This window comes from Prionailurus viverrinus, chromosome A2 (genome assembly GCF_022837055.1).
Source record: "Prionailurus viverrinus isolate Anna chromosome A2, UM_Priviv_1.0, whole genome shotgun sequence".
Classification (NCBI taxonomy): Eukaryota; Metazoa; Chordata; class Mammalia; order Carnivora; family Felidae; genus Prionailurus; species Prionailurus viverrinus.
This window is the reverse complement of record NC_062562.1, coordinates 14,370,018-14,386,144: the sequence shown is the minus strand read 5'-3', so window position 1 is coordinate 14,386,144 and position 16,127 is coordinate 14,370,018. Positions and strand designations below refer to the sequence as shown.

Here is a 16,127-nt window from a genome sequence, read left to right as displayed (position 1 = left end):
TAGCTTCCAGGGCTGTTGTTGAGAAATCCAAACCCATTTTGATTTCTGTTCCTTTGCATGAGACCAATTTCTTGCCTCTGGAAACTATAGACTCTTCTTTGTTCATAGGTTTCTATGCCTTGATGTGACCTATTTTATCCATTGTGCTGGACACTCCATGAGTCTTTAAATCTGGAAACTCATATCATACAGGTTGGGGGGATTGCTTGAATTATGTCACTGATGATGCTTTCTCTGTCTCATTTGCTTTCTCTCTGAGAAGAGAGGGCATTATTATTATTTGAGAAATTATTCAGATGTTGCATCTCCTATACTGGATCTCTAATTTCTCAACTTTTCTATTTTTTCTCTTTGTCCTTTTGCTTTACTTTCTGGGAAGTCTTCCAACCCTTCTATTTATTTGTTAATATCAACTATCTTTTTTTTTTTTTAATTTCCAAGAACTCTTTTGTGGCTCCCTGAATCTTCATGTTTTATAACATCCCGTTCCTGTTTCATAGACATAATGTTGTCTGCTATCTCTTTAAGGAATTTAGTAATTGTTTTTGTTCTGCTTCGTTTTGCTTTCTTCTCCTTATATAGTCTCTTTCCTCCAAGTTGTTTTTTTGTGTTTAGCTAGTTGGTTGATTCTGCGTCTATCATGTTAGAAGCTCTCCTCAGATGTCTGGAAATCCTAATTGTCTAGTCATATTTAAAAGAGATTAAAAAGCTGAGTTGGTGGAGGTTATCAACTGGGAGCCTCATAATCGTGCTCTGGTTATTCTGTTGATGAGGACGAATGTCCCCATCTTTAGCTCTTTCCTCTTGGGCTGGTCAGATTGCAGGGAAGGGGCAGAGAAAGAGGGAGACACAGAATCCGAAGCAGGCTCCGGGCTCTGAGCTGTCAGCACAGAGCCCCATGTAGGGCTTGAACCCATGAACCGTGAGATCATGACCTGAGCTGGAGTCGGACGCTTAACCAACTGAGCCACCCAGGCGCCCCTAGGAACAGTCTATTTTAAAACTCACCCTTCCATCTGTCATTTTTCTCTGGCAATAGACAGTAACCGCCTACATTTCTTTCCAGCTCAGAAATAACAACAGACTCCTTCCATCCAGCACATTTGTAAGACAAAACATTTCCATACCTTGACAATGCTTTGCTCACCTTCCGCTCCAAGAACCAACACATGACATCAGGACATCTTGACTTCCACTATGTAGTTAGGTTGTCACGCAAAGGATACAGAAATGCCTCTCTACTTTCCTCATCTCTGTCTCCTTGCCGCCGCCGCTGCCTCTGTCTGGGACCGTCACCGATCCTTCACATCTGAGAATTTCTGACATCATTTACAGAAAGTCGGTGTCACTATCCCAGGGAAGACAGTTCAACAAACTTTAGAGAAAGAAGACAGTAACGACATAACTTGTTCCTTAGGCTTAAACTTGTCGAGCAGCAATTCTGATATTTTGAGTTCAACACACTGCCATTCCAATATTTATTATTATTATTATTATCATTATTATATATGGGAGACAATGGTGCTATGGATGCTAGGAAAAGATGTTGGGGTATACATCCCTGCTTAGAATCAGGACACCAGACAAAATCTGTTTTCACTCTCTGGGTCAGCGTAAACATTTTAAAAGGTTGCTGAGATTTTTCTCAAGATTTCTTTCTCTTGATGGAGTGTCCTCACTCATTCAGTGGGGGAGACCCAAGAGCCTCCCTACTTTTCTCGTCTTCCTCCCTCCCTCTAAGCCTCAGTTTCCCCACCTGTCTGCCTGATGAGGGAAGTGAACCAGAGGATAAGCTCTGAGGTCCCCACGAGCTCACAGTCCAAGCCCTTCTAGGGAGGGGAAAGGTTGGGTCATGCCCTCAGTCTGGACGTCTCTGCCTCCCCCGTGGACTGTGGGCTCCCGAGGGCTCCTATGGGCTCTTCTCATCCGTGAAGACACAGAAAAGGAAGGGCAGGAAGCTCCTAAGAGATGACTTCTCAGCCCGTTCACAAGGAGAGTAGGGGCTGCAGGGGGAGAGGTTCAGTGCCCCCCAAGAATTAGACAGAAGTTGGGGCCAGACAGTGGGCTGATGCTTTCGCATGTACTCAGGTTTCTGGCCCAGCCCTCCTTGGCTGTTCTGGATGACCTTGGCCCAGCCTCTGGCGGCCCACAGGCACAGGTAGCCCATGGAGTCATTTTGGTGAACCCCTAGTCTGCCGGCTGAGAGCCCCTGAACTGTCTACTGCTTTTCTCTGTGGTCCTAGACTTGCTGTGTAGCCTACGGGGTGGAAGGGGGAACCTACAGGACCTCGGAAGCCCGATTCCCGTGCAAAACAGGGCTCACAAGGGCCTCCCTGTCGCCTGGGCAGTGAAAGGAAAGCGGATCGGCTTCTCCAAAGGCGACCTTTGCGCCTGTAGGCACAAAGACTTGAGCACTCTCGGCCTTGGGAGGAAAGACTAGCGCGGGAAAGTGGCAACAAGTCCCGGCACCCTGGGAGGGAGAGGCGGGCGGCTGCGGCAGGAAGGGGAGGAGGAGGAGACAGAGGAGGGGACAGGCCGGCCCAACTCGTGCTCCCCCGCGCAGGGCGGAGCCCGGGCCCGCCCGCCCGCCCGCCCGCCCGCAGGTGAGCGAGCCGGGGAGGAGCCGGTGCCAGGCTCAGGCGCCCGCGGCCGCCGCTCCGAGCCACTGGCCACAGCCGCTTTCCCCGCCGAGGCCGAGGCGCCCCGGAGCCATGGCCGGCCAGACCCGCGGGGCCACAATCGCACTGCTGGGGGTCCTGCTGCTCGGCGCCGTGCGCCCGGGAGCTGGTGAGTGCGGTGCGGCGGTAGCGGGTGGCGCTGGGCGGTGGAAGCGGCCGGAGAGCGGGCGCCCGGCGGAGGGTGCGGGGCGCAGAAGGAAGCAAGGTGCGGGGGATGCTGAGCCGGGGTGGGGGCGACACAGTCGGGATGCATGGACGGCGCGGGGTCCCCGGGACCGCCCGGCGCCTGGGCACGCCGCGTCGGGCAAAGTGGCCGTGCCCTCCTGGATTCCGAGCGACCTCGCCCTGGGCGCAGGCCGCGGCACATGGGAGTGTCCCCGAGCTGGGAGCCCGGCGGTCGCGGGGATGAGCCCGGCGCCGACGGCTCAGGAGGAGAAAAGCGCGCGCCCCAGCTGAGGCCCGGGGACCTCCCGCGCATCGGGGGCTTTACCTGAGTGCTTGGGGGGCGCCGGGGCTGGCCGTGGGGAGGGAGCTTTCCTCTCTCGGCCCACCCTCTACCTCCTCACCTGGGGCTGGAAGAAGGGGCAAGAAAACAGCGGTTTGGCCCGGTAAGCGCACGGGATCACCCTTTTCCCGGTCCGCACGCCCCATTCTAGCTCTCTCGAAGTTCCGGAAAATTAATTTGAAAATGGAAGCGCCAGGCTGGAGAAGGGTCCCGGCGTTCTTGCCACGGGGGCGGTGAGCTCCCGCCCCTCGTGCCTCAGGCTAGTGTTTGTACTTTGACCCCGCGAAGGGGGTCGGCGAGGGGACGTTGCGGAGAGGTGTGTGAATTTCCAGTTGATTCCGTTGTGCGCCGGGACCGCCGCCTCCCCGCTGCGGGTGCGCGCTCCTGTGGGCTCTGGAAGTAGATCGAAACGCAGAAATAACCGGGGTTCTTCGTGTAAGAACTTGATTCGAAGCCTTTCCTGAGGCTAGCCCAGGTTTTGTGATTTCTAAAGAGTTATCCGGGAGGCGAGTGGGGTCTTGGATTATTCTTCGGTGCCCCTAAGGGGGCGTTTGTATTCGGCCGGTAGGTAGATGAGGGTAAATTAAGTTAAGGAATAAAACGAAGCGGGTGTGGTGGACTTTGGCGTTCTGGCAACTGCCGGCATTGCAAACCTACAGGAAAGCTTCCTGGTTCCTTTCTCCAACGGCATCAGGTGACATATTACTTACTGTACATTCCCTAGACCATTTTAAGACCGCGTTTAAAGCCTTGTGCCCGTATGCATATCTCTTGTAATACAAATTTACCGGAAGACTGCATTTTCAAGATTTCCTTTGAAGAAAAAAAAAAAAAATCCGTCTAAGAATAAAGAGTGATTTCGCGGGTGAAAATGCATGTAAATGTGTGTGAGAGAAAAATGTGTGCCCATCACACTTGGGAGCTGTCCTGAAACTCGGAATTGTCTGAGGTGTTTCCGGTTTCCCACCTCACTTTCCAAAATCTTCCTGTGGTCTCCGAAATTGGCTGTGTGTGGCCACCTCGCTGGCCTGAACTGGGGGCTGCGTCTTGGAGGTTGGAGCCGTTTCAGAGGACAGCCGCTTTGCCTGACGTCTTGGGGTTGGCCTAACGGGTGGGGGGGGGGTGTCTTTGAGAAGTTCCTGGAGTCTGTCCAGAGAAGATGGAAAAAGCCGGAGAGCCCGGCACAGTGGATTTGTTTTTTAAATCCCTGAGCTCTCTTAATGAAGACGGCCTAGTGAACATGAAGTTGGTGTCCCTGCAGAACTGAACTGCAAAGGGAAAGTTAATGTCTCGGTGTGATGTGTTGGGGTGAGTGTGGTGTAACCCCCCGCTCCCCCACTTCCAAGAGCGAAGGACTGGTTAAGTTGGAATCAGAACCGTGGTAAAACCTCGACTTACTGGCTTTTTAAGAATTGCTGAGTGGGGCTCCTGGGCGGCTCGGTTTTTTGAGCCTCCGACTCCGGCTCAGGTCATGATCTCGCGGTTCACGAGTTCAAGGCCCCCCCGCGTCGGGCTCTGCGCTGACAGCTCGGAGCCTGGAGCCTGCTTCGGATTCTGTGTCTCCTTCTCTCTCTGCCCCTCCCCCACTTGCATTCCGTCTCTCTGAAACATAAACAAACATTTAAAAAAATTTTTTTTTTAAAAAAAAGAGAGAATTGCTGAGACACCAGAGTCTGGGTTCAGTGACCCCATTCTTGCCACCATCGTGTTTCATCAGAAATGTGAGCAAGCATCCAATGATGTGTTCGCTGACCCCGGATGAGTCTGCGTCTTCGTCATTCTTTGGATTCAAATGAGCAGCTGGTAGCTGTTGTCTGGAATGTGTAACTGGTGTGAGTGATGAGTCTCCCTCACCCCCACAGATTTTCGTGGTTCAGGGTCAGAGAGGGCCACTCTGCTGACCCGGAGGATGTGCTCTGATGCTGGCCCGTCAGCCTCAGGGTTCACCTCAGATGCTGCCATTTTGTCTGTGAAGAATGAACCCTGCCCCCCTCCACGCTCTTCTGGGGGGTTCTCCCGGGCTATCAACGTAGGAGAAGAAGGTCGAAAGCAACAATTAAAATATCTCACGTAGTATATAGTTACTGTAGAAAAATTGGTAATAAATATAACCAAAATGAAAAAAAAAATAATCTGTAAGCAAAGCACATTGGTCACTTTGGTACAGTCTTATCGTGTGCGTGTGTGCGCCCAAAACCAGACCTGGGACCATCCATCGTATGGCTTTAACCAGCCCCCCACAGGTGGACATTTAGGCGGCTTCCCACTTTTCCTGCTAAAAAAAACAGAACGTGTGCAACAGTAGGGGACCGACCGCCTGTGTCCGTTTTGATAGGTCTGTTCAGTGAAAAGACATCGAAAGTGACATGGTGCGGATTCTATAATGACATCAGATGATGTCGTCTCTGTGTTGCCGAGGTTATAAAATAGAAGCTGGATTGTCCCATTTTGATGTATCCGAGCATGAGTTCTTGTCGGCTATATCGCTCTGCACACTTCCTTGACGATCCTGTCCGACTGAAACTCTGGGACTAGAATTGCTGGCATGGAGAGTAGAGAAAATGCTCAGGCTTTGGAGACATCCCGCCTTGTGGCCCTCTGGAGAGCTCGTCCTGTGGTCCTGGCGTACGTTCGGGCCAGCGTGTGCCGGTCCCTGGTTCCCACACTATCAGGCTGTCCTCATAGATGTCAGTGACATCTATGGAAGAAGAAGCCTTTTCCTCCCTCTAGTGCAGTAAGCTGGGTCTGAACGGTGTTGGTGGATGTTCGAGAATCTTAGGAGCACCCCAGCTAAGCGATTATGTTGCTGAAACACACACACACACACACACACACACACACACGCAACAGAATGGAGCCCCTTGACTTATAACACAAGCCTCATCTGCGGGTTTGGACGGGGGCGAGGGTGGGGTTTGCTGGTCGGGATTCATGATTGCGGTCAAGGTGGGTGGGGCAGCGTGGGAGGTCAGGACCCCTGCTAGGGAAGACCCATGGCTAAGGCTGTCCACCTGAGTGATGAAGAACAGTTCATACCCTTTAATTATCATTCTAAGTGATAAAAATTCTCCCACAAATTATTTCAAACCACTTCCTACAGCCTTGTAATTAGCCCGTCACCTTCTCCCAGGCAGCTGGCAGCGTTCTAGACAATCGGGCCGGGAGAGCCAGGTTTCCTACCTCACCCCTTTGTAGCCTTGGGTTTGTATTTCAGGACATCATGTTTAAAAATCACTAACCACTGCTTGTAATAGCGAACACGTACTGCTCTGAGGCAGCCACCCTTCTGAGTGTTTTATGTGCAAGCATCTCCCGTTTACCGTCAGTGATGTTTTCTTTAAAACCACACGTGCTGCATAAACACACTAACCGATGCCCTGCGTCTCACGATTTCCTACGGGAGACATGGGAACAACCCCCACCCCCATTTGGAAATATGGCATTTCCAAAAGCCATATATATACAGGGGAACCTGGGGGGCTCAGTCAGTTAAACGTCCGGCTTCGGCTCAGGTCATGATCTCGCAGTTCATGAGTTCGAGCCCCCCCCCCCATCGGGCTCTGTGCTGACAGCTCAGAGCCTGGAGCCTGCTTTGGGTTCTGTGTCTTCCTTGCTCTCTGCCCCTCCCCTGCTCACACTCTCTCTCTCAAAAAATAAACATGAAAAAAAAATTTTTTTAATGTTTAAAACAAAACACTGAGTGTTGTGTTCATATTTGTTCTGCGGATGTGTATGTGCTTTTAATACTCAAACAGTTTAAAGACTGTGCTTCGAAACACCTGTACGTGGTAACAAAAATTCCAGTTGTACAAAAGGGTACGTGGGAAGAAGTATGTTCCCTTCCACCTCTGACCCCGGGCTTTCGCCCAGAAGCAACCACGGTTTCTTGTGCATTGTTCCTGAGCAATTCTACGCAAGCACAACCTCATAAATGTGCGTACGTCCCTTCTTTACACAGCCAGACCATAACCATGGTATATGGGATGGGATGTGTCTCATATGCTTCTGGAGTTTGCTCACTTAGCAACCCATCTTGTCGCTTGCTCCATATCAGAACATACGGGGGCTGCCGTTCTTTTCGACGGCCTCGTAATATTCCTGGCCGTGGGCACGCCGTGTGGTGTCACCAGCCTCTTACTGCTGGGTTGTTTCCAGTCTTTTGTTTTTAAATTGTTTTTTTAATGTTTATTTATTTTTGAGAGAGACAGACAGACAGAGCATGAGTCAGGGAGGGGCAGAGAGAGAGGGACACACAGAATCCGAAGCAGGCTCCAGGCTCCGAGCTGTCAGCACAGAGCCCGACGCGGGGCTCGAACCCACGGACCGTGAGATCATGACCTGAGCCGAAGTCGGACGCTCAACCGACTGAGCCACCCAGGCGCCCCCAGTCTTTTGTGTTTATAGAGAGTTTCAGTTGCCATATTTGCAGTTGTCTTTTTTAGGAATATAGACCAGTGTGTCTGTGGGTGCACTCCCCGGAGGAGGGAATTACTGGGTCAAAGAGTTTGTACAGAAAGTGTCAGGGAACAAATGGAGGAAAGTGAGTCACAGAAGTGAGGCAACTCCCCCAAGGTCACAGCTAATAAGCGGGGGTGCCATCCGTGAACCTGGGCAGACTCGTTTCAGAGCCCAGGCTCTGTCCCTCCCCGCACTGCCGTTTTCTCCTTCCTTCCTTCCTTCCTTCCCTCGTTCCCTCCTTCCTTCCTTCCTTCCTTCCTTCCTTCCTTCCTTCCTTCCCGGTGAAACTAACCCTAAGTTTTAGTCAGAGAAACGGTTTGAACTTCCTTTTAAATATTGACTTTTGATGACGTGCTCAAGAAGACTTGAGGACAGGCATGGGCCCTGGGAGCTCCTCCCGGGTCTATGTCGAGGTGCACTGCGTCACGTTCGTTCTTGCTGACTTTGACATCGGCGAGTCTAGCGGTGGCAGGTGGAAGACTAAGCCGCAAACCCAACCGTGTGCGATGGCTCACACACGACAGGTGTTTATTTCTTGCTCAGATGAGACCCCAAACAGGGGATCTCCTCCAAGCAGTGATGAGGACCCAGGGTCCTTTGACTTCCTGGCTCTGCCGTCTTCAGCATGTGTCCTGTCCTCCGTGCTCATCCACGTCACGCTGACGGAAGGAAGAAGAGTGCAGAGGGGCTCCCGTGGGAGTCTTGACCCCTGAGCACGGAAGCCGTTTCACATCCTTTGTGTGGCCGTTCTCTTGGCTCCAGGTCAGTGGCCTGGCCCCATCCCGGTGGAAGGGAGACCGGAATGTCGTCTAGATGGGACCCCGGAAGAAGTTAGCATTGTCCAGTTGGCAAGACCGTGGGCAAAGTGGGGAGAGCACCCCACTTAAGAGTGAGGACGCGTGGCTGTGAGCTCAAGTCTTATCGACAGCGAGCTTTATGACTTGGGAGAGTCGCCTCGCCTCTCTGGGCCTCGCTTTTCCCGTCTTTGACAAAGGGGCTTGGACCAGGCAGAGGAAGTACGAGCCCTAATCTTTTCTGCCAAAGCTGATCTGTGGACCTGCTGGAGACCCCCGAGCTGAGGGAACAGCTCAGGCGGGTTCGTATCCAACCCCTGTGAAGTTTCTGGCTAGAACTGTGCCTGGCACATAGCTAGCATTGAATAAATTGCGTGTGGAATGAACAGATAGGTACTCCGGGTCAGCCATCAAAGCGAGTCTTTTTAGGAGGGAAATGAGCACAGAGGAGTTAGAGGACTTCTGGGCCACCCGGGTGGCCCGGTCGGTTGGGTGTCCGACGTCGGCTCGGGTCATGATCTCACGGTTGGTGAGATCAAGCCCCGAGTCGGGCTCTGTGCTGACGGACATAATCTCTGCTTCAGGTTCTGTGTCTCCCTCTCTCTCTGCCCTTCCCCCGCCCACTCTGTCTCTCTCGTGCGCTCTCTCAAAAATAAATAAAAAACATTAAAAAATTTTTTTGAAAGAAGTGAGATGACTTCTTTAAGTCGCGCTGTTGGAAGGGGCTGAGGACCAGAAGTGCTAACTCCCAGATCTTCTGGCTCCAGCTCTGATGCAAATCAGACAGAAGAAGAAGAGGAGGGAAGCTGGGTCCTGGAAAGTAGAAAAAAGAGAATGTGGATGGGCAGGGGGAACCACAGCTCTCTGTGTCCCTGCAGGGGGTGGGGGAGACCTCCCTGGTATCCGGCCGGGGTCTCTACCTCAGGCCAGGACCTGGGGTCTTCACTAAGTCTCTGCTGGTCCCCCAAAAACGTGTGCTCAGGAGGCAGCGGATGGGGGTGTGGGTGGGTCCGCAGGAATGCAATCCCGCTTCTGGAAACCTTCAAGGGAATCGCCAGGAAACGACGAGGACTTGCTTGTGATACAATGAACGAAGCAGGGAGTAAAGTCATGTGTGCGCAGGGCGACTCGTGTCAGCTTGCTGTCCTTCTGTCTGTATCTCATGGGAGCTCGGGAAAAAAGACGGGAAGGACGCCCCACCAAAAGGGTCTGGCCTCTTGGGGTGGCTCAGCAGAGTCCTCTTGTACAAAGGACAGTTCGTCGGTAGCAGTAAGGACGGTGACAAGGACCCTATGTTATCCCACGTGTTCTCCCCACTTGAGCCACCATTGCCCCACCGTCTCCTAACCGGGTTGGTTTGGTTTGATTTTCTCTACATAGTGATGCTGAATTTGCAAGAGGAGACAATAGAATATTAGAATTGGCCGTCACTTCACAAACTTGTAGGAAATTAGAGGTTCTTTCTTCGGGTACTGGACTTAAAAAATAATACGCACGTCTCAGTTCTCTCCCGAGTGGAGCCCGAGACAAGGGCACCACTGGAAACCTCGCTGGTCTGACTTTGCCAGGGAGGGGCCGCCCTCTTGGACCAGCTGCCCATCCTGCCAGGTGGACACACAGCTCACGACCCTGAGGCCATTAAACATGTCGCTGCAGCGTGTGAACGTGTGTAAGTAATAAATTTGGAAACATCTTGCGAGAATAAATTAAAACTGTCCCATAAGCACAGATGATATAGCTTTCTTTTTTTTTTTTAATTTGCTTTTTTAATGTTTATTTTTGAGAAGGAGAGAGACAGCCAGAGCACAAGCGGGAGGAGGGGCAGAGAGAGAGGGAGACACAGAATGGGAAGCAGGCTCCAGGCTCCGAGCTGTCAGCACAGAGCCCGACGCGGGGCTCGAACTCACGAACCGCGAGATCGTGACCTGAGCCGAAGTCGGACGCTCGCCGACCAGGCACCCCAGCGTAGCTTTCTTGAAGTTTTAAGTGAAGCGCGGATACTTCTGACCCTCGGCGACAGAAGATCAGAGGCTTCGGGGTGTCCTGATTCCACCACCTGCTAACTAGACAACTTGCGCTGGTCACTTAGCCTCCCTAGGACTGTGTCCTCCGTTCCAAACGAGGACACCGCAGCACCTCGTGGGTGGGTCGAATGGAATCACGGCTGTAAAGCCCTCAGCACTAAGGTCGGGCCTGAAACGCATTCCTCGGTGAAGGAGAATTGCCATTTTCTTCGAGAACTTGAGCTGAGCCCAGGAAGAACTTGGAGATTTGCAGCAGCAGGCAGTCCGGACCAAACTGCCAGGGCAGAGCCTACCCTGGGTCGCTCGTGGGAGACAATTGACATTGTTCTCCGGCTTCTGCTGCCACACGGTGCTTTGGATACTCTCCCGGTGCCGTTGACTTTGGGCACGTGTGAAGACATCTTGGGAGAAGTTCCTAGAAGAGAAGCTGCTGGATTAAAAACTGCAACAAGTTGGGGCACCAGGGTGGCTTAGTTGGGGAACCTGATTTCGGCTCAGGTCTCGAGCCAGTTGTGAGATCGAGCCCGATGTCGAGTGTAAAGCCTGCTTGGGATTCTCTCTCTCTCTCTCTCTCTCTCTCACTCTCTCTGCCTCTCCCCCACTCATTCTTTCTCTCTCTCTCTCTCTCTCAAAATAAATAAGCATTTTTTTAAACTGCAAGAAGTTGTCCCCAATGATACTAGCACAAGTTTTTAAAAACTGTTTGCAAGTGAACACAGACACGCATGCGCGCGCACACACACACACACACACACACACACACACACACTTCCTGTTAACCAGGGAACTGACCAGACCAGTTTTCTGTGACTTCAATGCCAGGCCCAATTATTCTGAGACATGAACGTGAACACCCCAGGAGACTTCTGAGGATTACAGCTGTTCTCGTGAGCAGGTGTCATGCTCCAAGACTGGGCTGGAGGGTGCCAGGCCGCAAAAGCCGAGTTGGACCCCTGCCTTTAATCCTCTCCGAGAGATGGAGGATTGCTCAACTGGCCCAGAAGTTGCTGACAATCTTATCAGGCACTTCAGCCTTGGGCTAAACCTGTCGGGAGCAAGTTCTCAACTTGTCAGAACACAGAAGATGTTTTTCAAATTGTGAACGGTGCTGGGTCGTCTTGCGGAAGCCCGTCACAACCCAGTGTAGCCGAACCCCTGGCATTAACATCTCCCAGCCTCCCTGGTCTCTCCCCGTGTGGGGAGTACAGCCCGAGTCGTGACCAGGAACCTGGGACCCGGGGAAGGCGTACCCCACCAGCGCCTTGAAACCCTAGATGAGCATGGTTTGCTCCTTGTGCTGGTGGTTGGAGACTAGAAACAACCCAAACATCCATCATTAGAAGCCTGGTTAAATAAATGATGGCAAATCCCAGCAGTGGATGCTACACAGCCATATAAGGTCACTGGGTAGCTCTCGGTGTACTGATGGGGAGTGACCCCCAAGATATATTATGGAGAGGAAAACATACGGTTCAGAACAGTGAATAAAGCATGTTGCCTTTTGGCCAAAGGAAATGAAATAAAATAAAATAGGGGTGGCATATAGATATACACTTGCGTATTCACAGATTTCCTGTACAAGGACATGCAAACCGGTGTCAGGGGTTGCCCCTGGCAAGAGCACCAGGTTCAAGATAAGAGTGAGACTTTTTACCGGTCAAAACTCATTTCTGGTTTTTTTTGTTTTTTTTTTACCTTGTGCTTCGTGTATTATTTAATCTAAACGTAAGCCATATTTTTCAGCTTTACGAAGATACACAGAGGCACCTGAGTGGCTCAGTCAGCTAAGGGTCCAACGCTTGGTTTAGGCTCAGGTTGTGATCTCACCGTTCATGAGTTCGAGCCCTGCATCAGGCTCTGGGCTGACAGCTCAGAGGCTGGAGCCTGCTTCGGATTCTGTATCTCCCTCTCTCTGCTTCCCCCCCGCCCCCCGCCGCCGCCGGCCACCGCACCCCTGCTCATGCTCTGTCTCTCTCTGTCTCTCAAAAATAAACATTAAAAAAATCGAAATTAAAAAAGTAGTTTTAATTTAAGAAAACATCCAAACGCAGGTACGGGTATAGCAATCAATAGTTCTACTTTGTTAAAACACAGATATCATGAATGTAGATACTGTCTTCAAAAAGTCTACAGTTGCTTCCTGCAGGAATTTGGTTGTGGAGAAATATTAAGTCACTAGGAATTGGGGAACTGATGACCAAAGCTGCCTTCTCCACTTGGAGCGACATTTCTAGAAGAGGAAATTGCTACGCTTCCCTCCTGTCTGCTTTTAGAGCATAGCACTGAGCAGGCCTAGAGAATTTGATTTCTGCCTAGAAAATCTTTGAAAGTTCCAGTCTAATCTTAGGCCATTTGGTAATAAACCCCATCCATCCACAGATCTTGGAGACCCCCTGTGCTAGACGGTGGACATTCAGAGGTAGGAACCACCAGTCCCTTGCTCTCCAGGGACTCACCATGCAGAAGGGATTCAAACATGGGAACTAGGGGCTACAAATTGGTGGCCTAGAGGTCTTGGCCCAGTTCTGTTGGATGTGTTTTGGAAAAAAAGCTGACTTACAAAGTATTCAGTAAAGCATGCATCCTCTGTTTCAGCAAAGACGCTGTGTTGGCTTTTCTTGTTTACGGTGCTTGCCTGGGTCCCCGAAAGCAGGAGTCTGAGACACTGTCCAATGTGATAACTACTCTTCAAAGTTATATATGTATAAAAACCACAGTAAAGATACGGGATGGAGAATAGCTTTCATAGACAGGAAAAGAGAAGGCAGAAGGCAAGGTGTTCTCCTGGTGTCTGAGGTCTGTGGGCCATCACAGGAAACCATGAGGCTGGCCCTGGAGTGAAAGTGTGGCTCTGTCATTCGTTACCAGTAATCCCACTGTGCGATGGATATTAAGGAGTGCACTTGCGGGGCGCCTGGGTGGCTCAGTCGGTTGGGCGTCCGACTTCGGCTCAGGTCACGATCTCGCGGTCCGTGAGTTCGAGCCCCGCGTCGGGCTCTGTGCTGACAGCTCGGAGCCTGGAGCCTGCTTCGGATTCTGTGTCTCCCTCTCTCTCTGCCCCTCCCCTGCTCATGCTCTGTCTCTCTCTGTCTCAAAAAGAAATAAAACATTTTTTAAAAAGGAGTGCACTTGCTGTGATGAGCACCGGCTGTTGTATAGAATTGTTGAATCACTACGTTGTACACCTGAAACTAATATTACACTGTGTGTTAACTCACTGGAATTTATTTATTTTTTTCGGTTTATTTGTTTATTTATTTTGAGAGGGGGAGCGGGAGGGGCAGAGAGAGGTGGGAGAGAGAGAGAGAATCCCAAGCAGGCTCTGCTCTGGACGCGGGGCTTGACGTCACGACCGTGAGATCGTGACCTGAGCTGAAATCAAGAGTCAGACACTTAACCAACTGAGCCACCCAGGCACCCATGGAGTTTATTTTTTTTTTAATGTTTGTGTATTTTTGAGACAGAGAGAATGCACGCATGCAGGCTGGGGAGAGACAGACAATCCAAAGCAGGCTCCGTGCTGTCAGCACAGAGCCTGAATGCGGGGCTCAGACTCACGACCCGTGAGATGGTGACCTGAGCCGAAATCAAATGCTTAACCGGCCGAGCCACCCAGGCGACCCCGCTTAACTAACTGGAATTTAAATTAAAACTTTAAAAAAAGAGTGATCCTTCAAAGTGTGATTTACAACTGGAGACCAGCTATAGGAGCAAAACCGAATGCAGTTAAATGAAGATTAAATGCCTCATCGCTCTGGGATTTTATCTGGATTTGTTCCCATCTCCACCCCCCCCCCCGCCACCCCTTCCTTCCTTGGAAATAGCACTTAGCAGTAGGACCAACTCCAGATGTAAGGAATATGGCTCACGAAGAGGGAAGTGCTCTGAACCACAGTCTCTCCCTCCCTTTCACTGCTAACCATCTGCCTCTTTTCTTCCACCTGCCGACACGATGTGCTTGGGAACCAGGCTCCTCAAAAGCCTCATCTCAACATTCATGGTCGTCCCTGAATGTTTAGCGTAATTATCTTAAGATCGCTGGCTAGTCCCCTACTGGCCAGTATGACCATCCTTGTTGATGTAACTCTTTGCGTGATGGCGGGGCCCCTATAATATCCATTCTTACTGATTTAAGACCTTCCGTGCCAATATCTTCCATACCATCCACCCTCATGGACGTAACACCTTCCGTAGCAACAGTTCGTGTTGGCATAGTACCTTCCGTAACGACCTTCCTCGTTGGTGAGACACCTTCGGTGGTGGTTGACCTTGTTGACATAACACCTTCCAGAATCACCATCCTCTGATGTAACGTATTCCAGAACGATCCTCCCTGTGGATGTAACACCTCCTGCACTAGCCCCCGTTGGGGAGGAAAGCACGCGTCTGTCTGGCCCCAAAGATTTCCTGCAGTGTGCAGCCTTTCTTTGCTGGCCAGTTTTACTCTGGCCCTACCCGGCCTACCAGAGGAATCGCTTCATTGACCTGGCCTGTAGTCGTTTGAGAGAGCGTCATTCAGAGACTTGTTCTCCAAGTCAGGCTGTGTGGATTGCTCTGCACTAGGACAGAGGGCAGGGTGGATATTCAGAGCAGGCGTCGGGAAAGCAAACACGCACACTTCTCTCTTCTCTCTGTGTTGGTGGTGTTGAGTGCTACAGACGGAAGCAGGTCCCTCTGACTGCTGCCCCCTCTCTCACGGGGGTGGGGGTGGGGGCAGACGCTTGGGCCCAGGCTGCCCAGCAGCCCGTGACCTTGAGGGTGGACGTCTTGAAGTAGCAGCCATGCGTGGGCTTTGCCGTCAGGCAGTCCCGGGTTTGAATCTCAGGCATGCCTCTTCCCAGCTGTGAACGTGAACAGTTTACCTAAAGGATACCTACAGGAAGTCTCTGGCACATAGCAGGTGCCGAACAGATGGGGTGGTAAATTACTGCCGTCATTCCCAGAAGCCAGCTCCGTTTGGCCAGCCCTACACAGCCTAACGCCTCTGGGCTCTTGGGGTATGAAGGCCAGGCTTCCCACCGGATCTGTCCCTGATTTCTGGTTGGCATCTGAGGACCCTCTTCTTGCTCTGGCTCCGCCCACAAGACCAGGTGAGATGAGCAGCCGCGAGCCCTCTTGACCACAGTGCCCCCTGGCCTCTGACCCACCCTCCCTGTCACCTTCTAGCATCTGGATACTAACGTTTTACGGTGAACACAATGTGTTTAGACATCCTCACTGATGTACCCTTCCATCAAAGCTGTCCACTTGGCATCACATCATAACGGCAGCTCAGCTCAGAAGGGAAGGTTCCGCGCCCTAGACAGTACCGTGTACCTATCCAAACCCCTTTCCTTGAGCAGCTCAGCATGTCCTGCCTGGTACCCTATCTGGTTACAAGTTCTACACGGGTTTTCTACTGCCACATAACAAATTGTCACAAACTTAGTGGCCTATGACAAAGTCCAGATGAGATGTGGACGGCTTCTCGGCTCAGTCTCACCAGGCTAAAATCAAGATGTTGGCCAGCCTGTGTTCTCATCTAGAGCCCGGCTCCTCTTCTGCGTTCACACGGTTGTAGCAGAATTCAGTGCTTTGTGGCGGGTAAGTCCAAGGAACTCCCGCCCGCAGCAATTAGAGGCCACTCAAACTTCCCACCATGTGGCCCCCTCCGTGTTCAAAACCAGCT

The 16,127-nt window shown here is 51.6% G+C and overlaps 1 protein-coding gene across 1 annotated transcript in view; it reads left to right on the top strand.

The window, feature by feature from the left end:
- The first annotated feature begins 2,608 nt into the window (after positions 1-2,608).
- CDCP1 (CUB domain containing protein 1) overlaps positions 2,609-16,127 on the top strand; it is a 58,769-nt gene continuing 45,250 nt past the window's right edge. Inside the window, exon 1 of the mRNA XM_047850615.1 lies at positions 2,609-2,787. Within this exon, the coding sequence (XP_047706571.1) occupies positions 2,712-2,787 (76 nt within the window). The 5' untranslated portion in view covers positions 2,609-2,711. The remainder of the gene's footprint in view (positions 2,788-16,127) is intronic.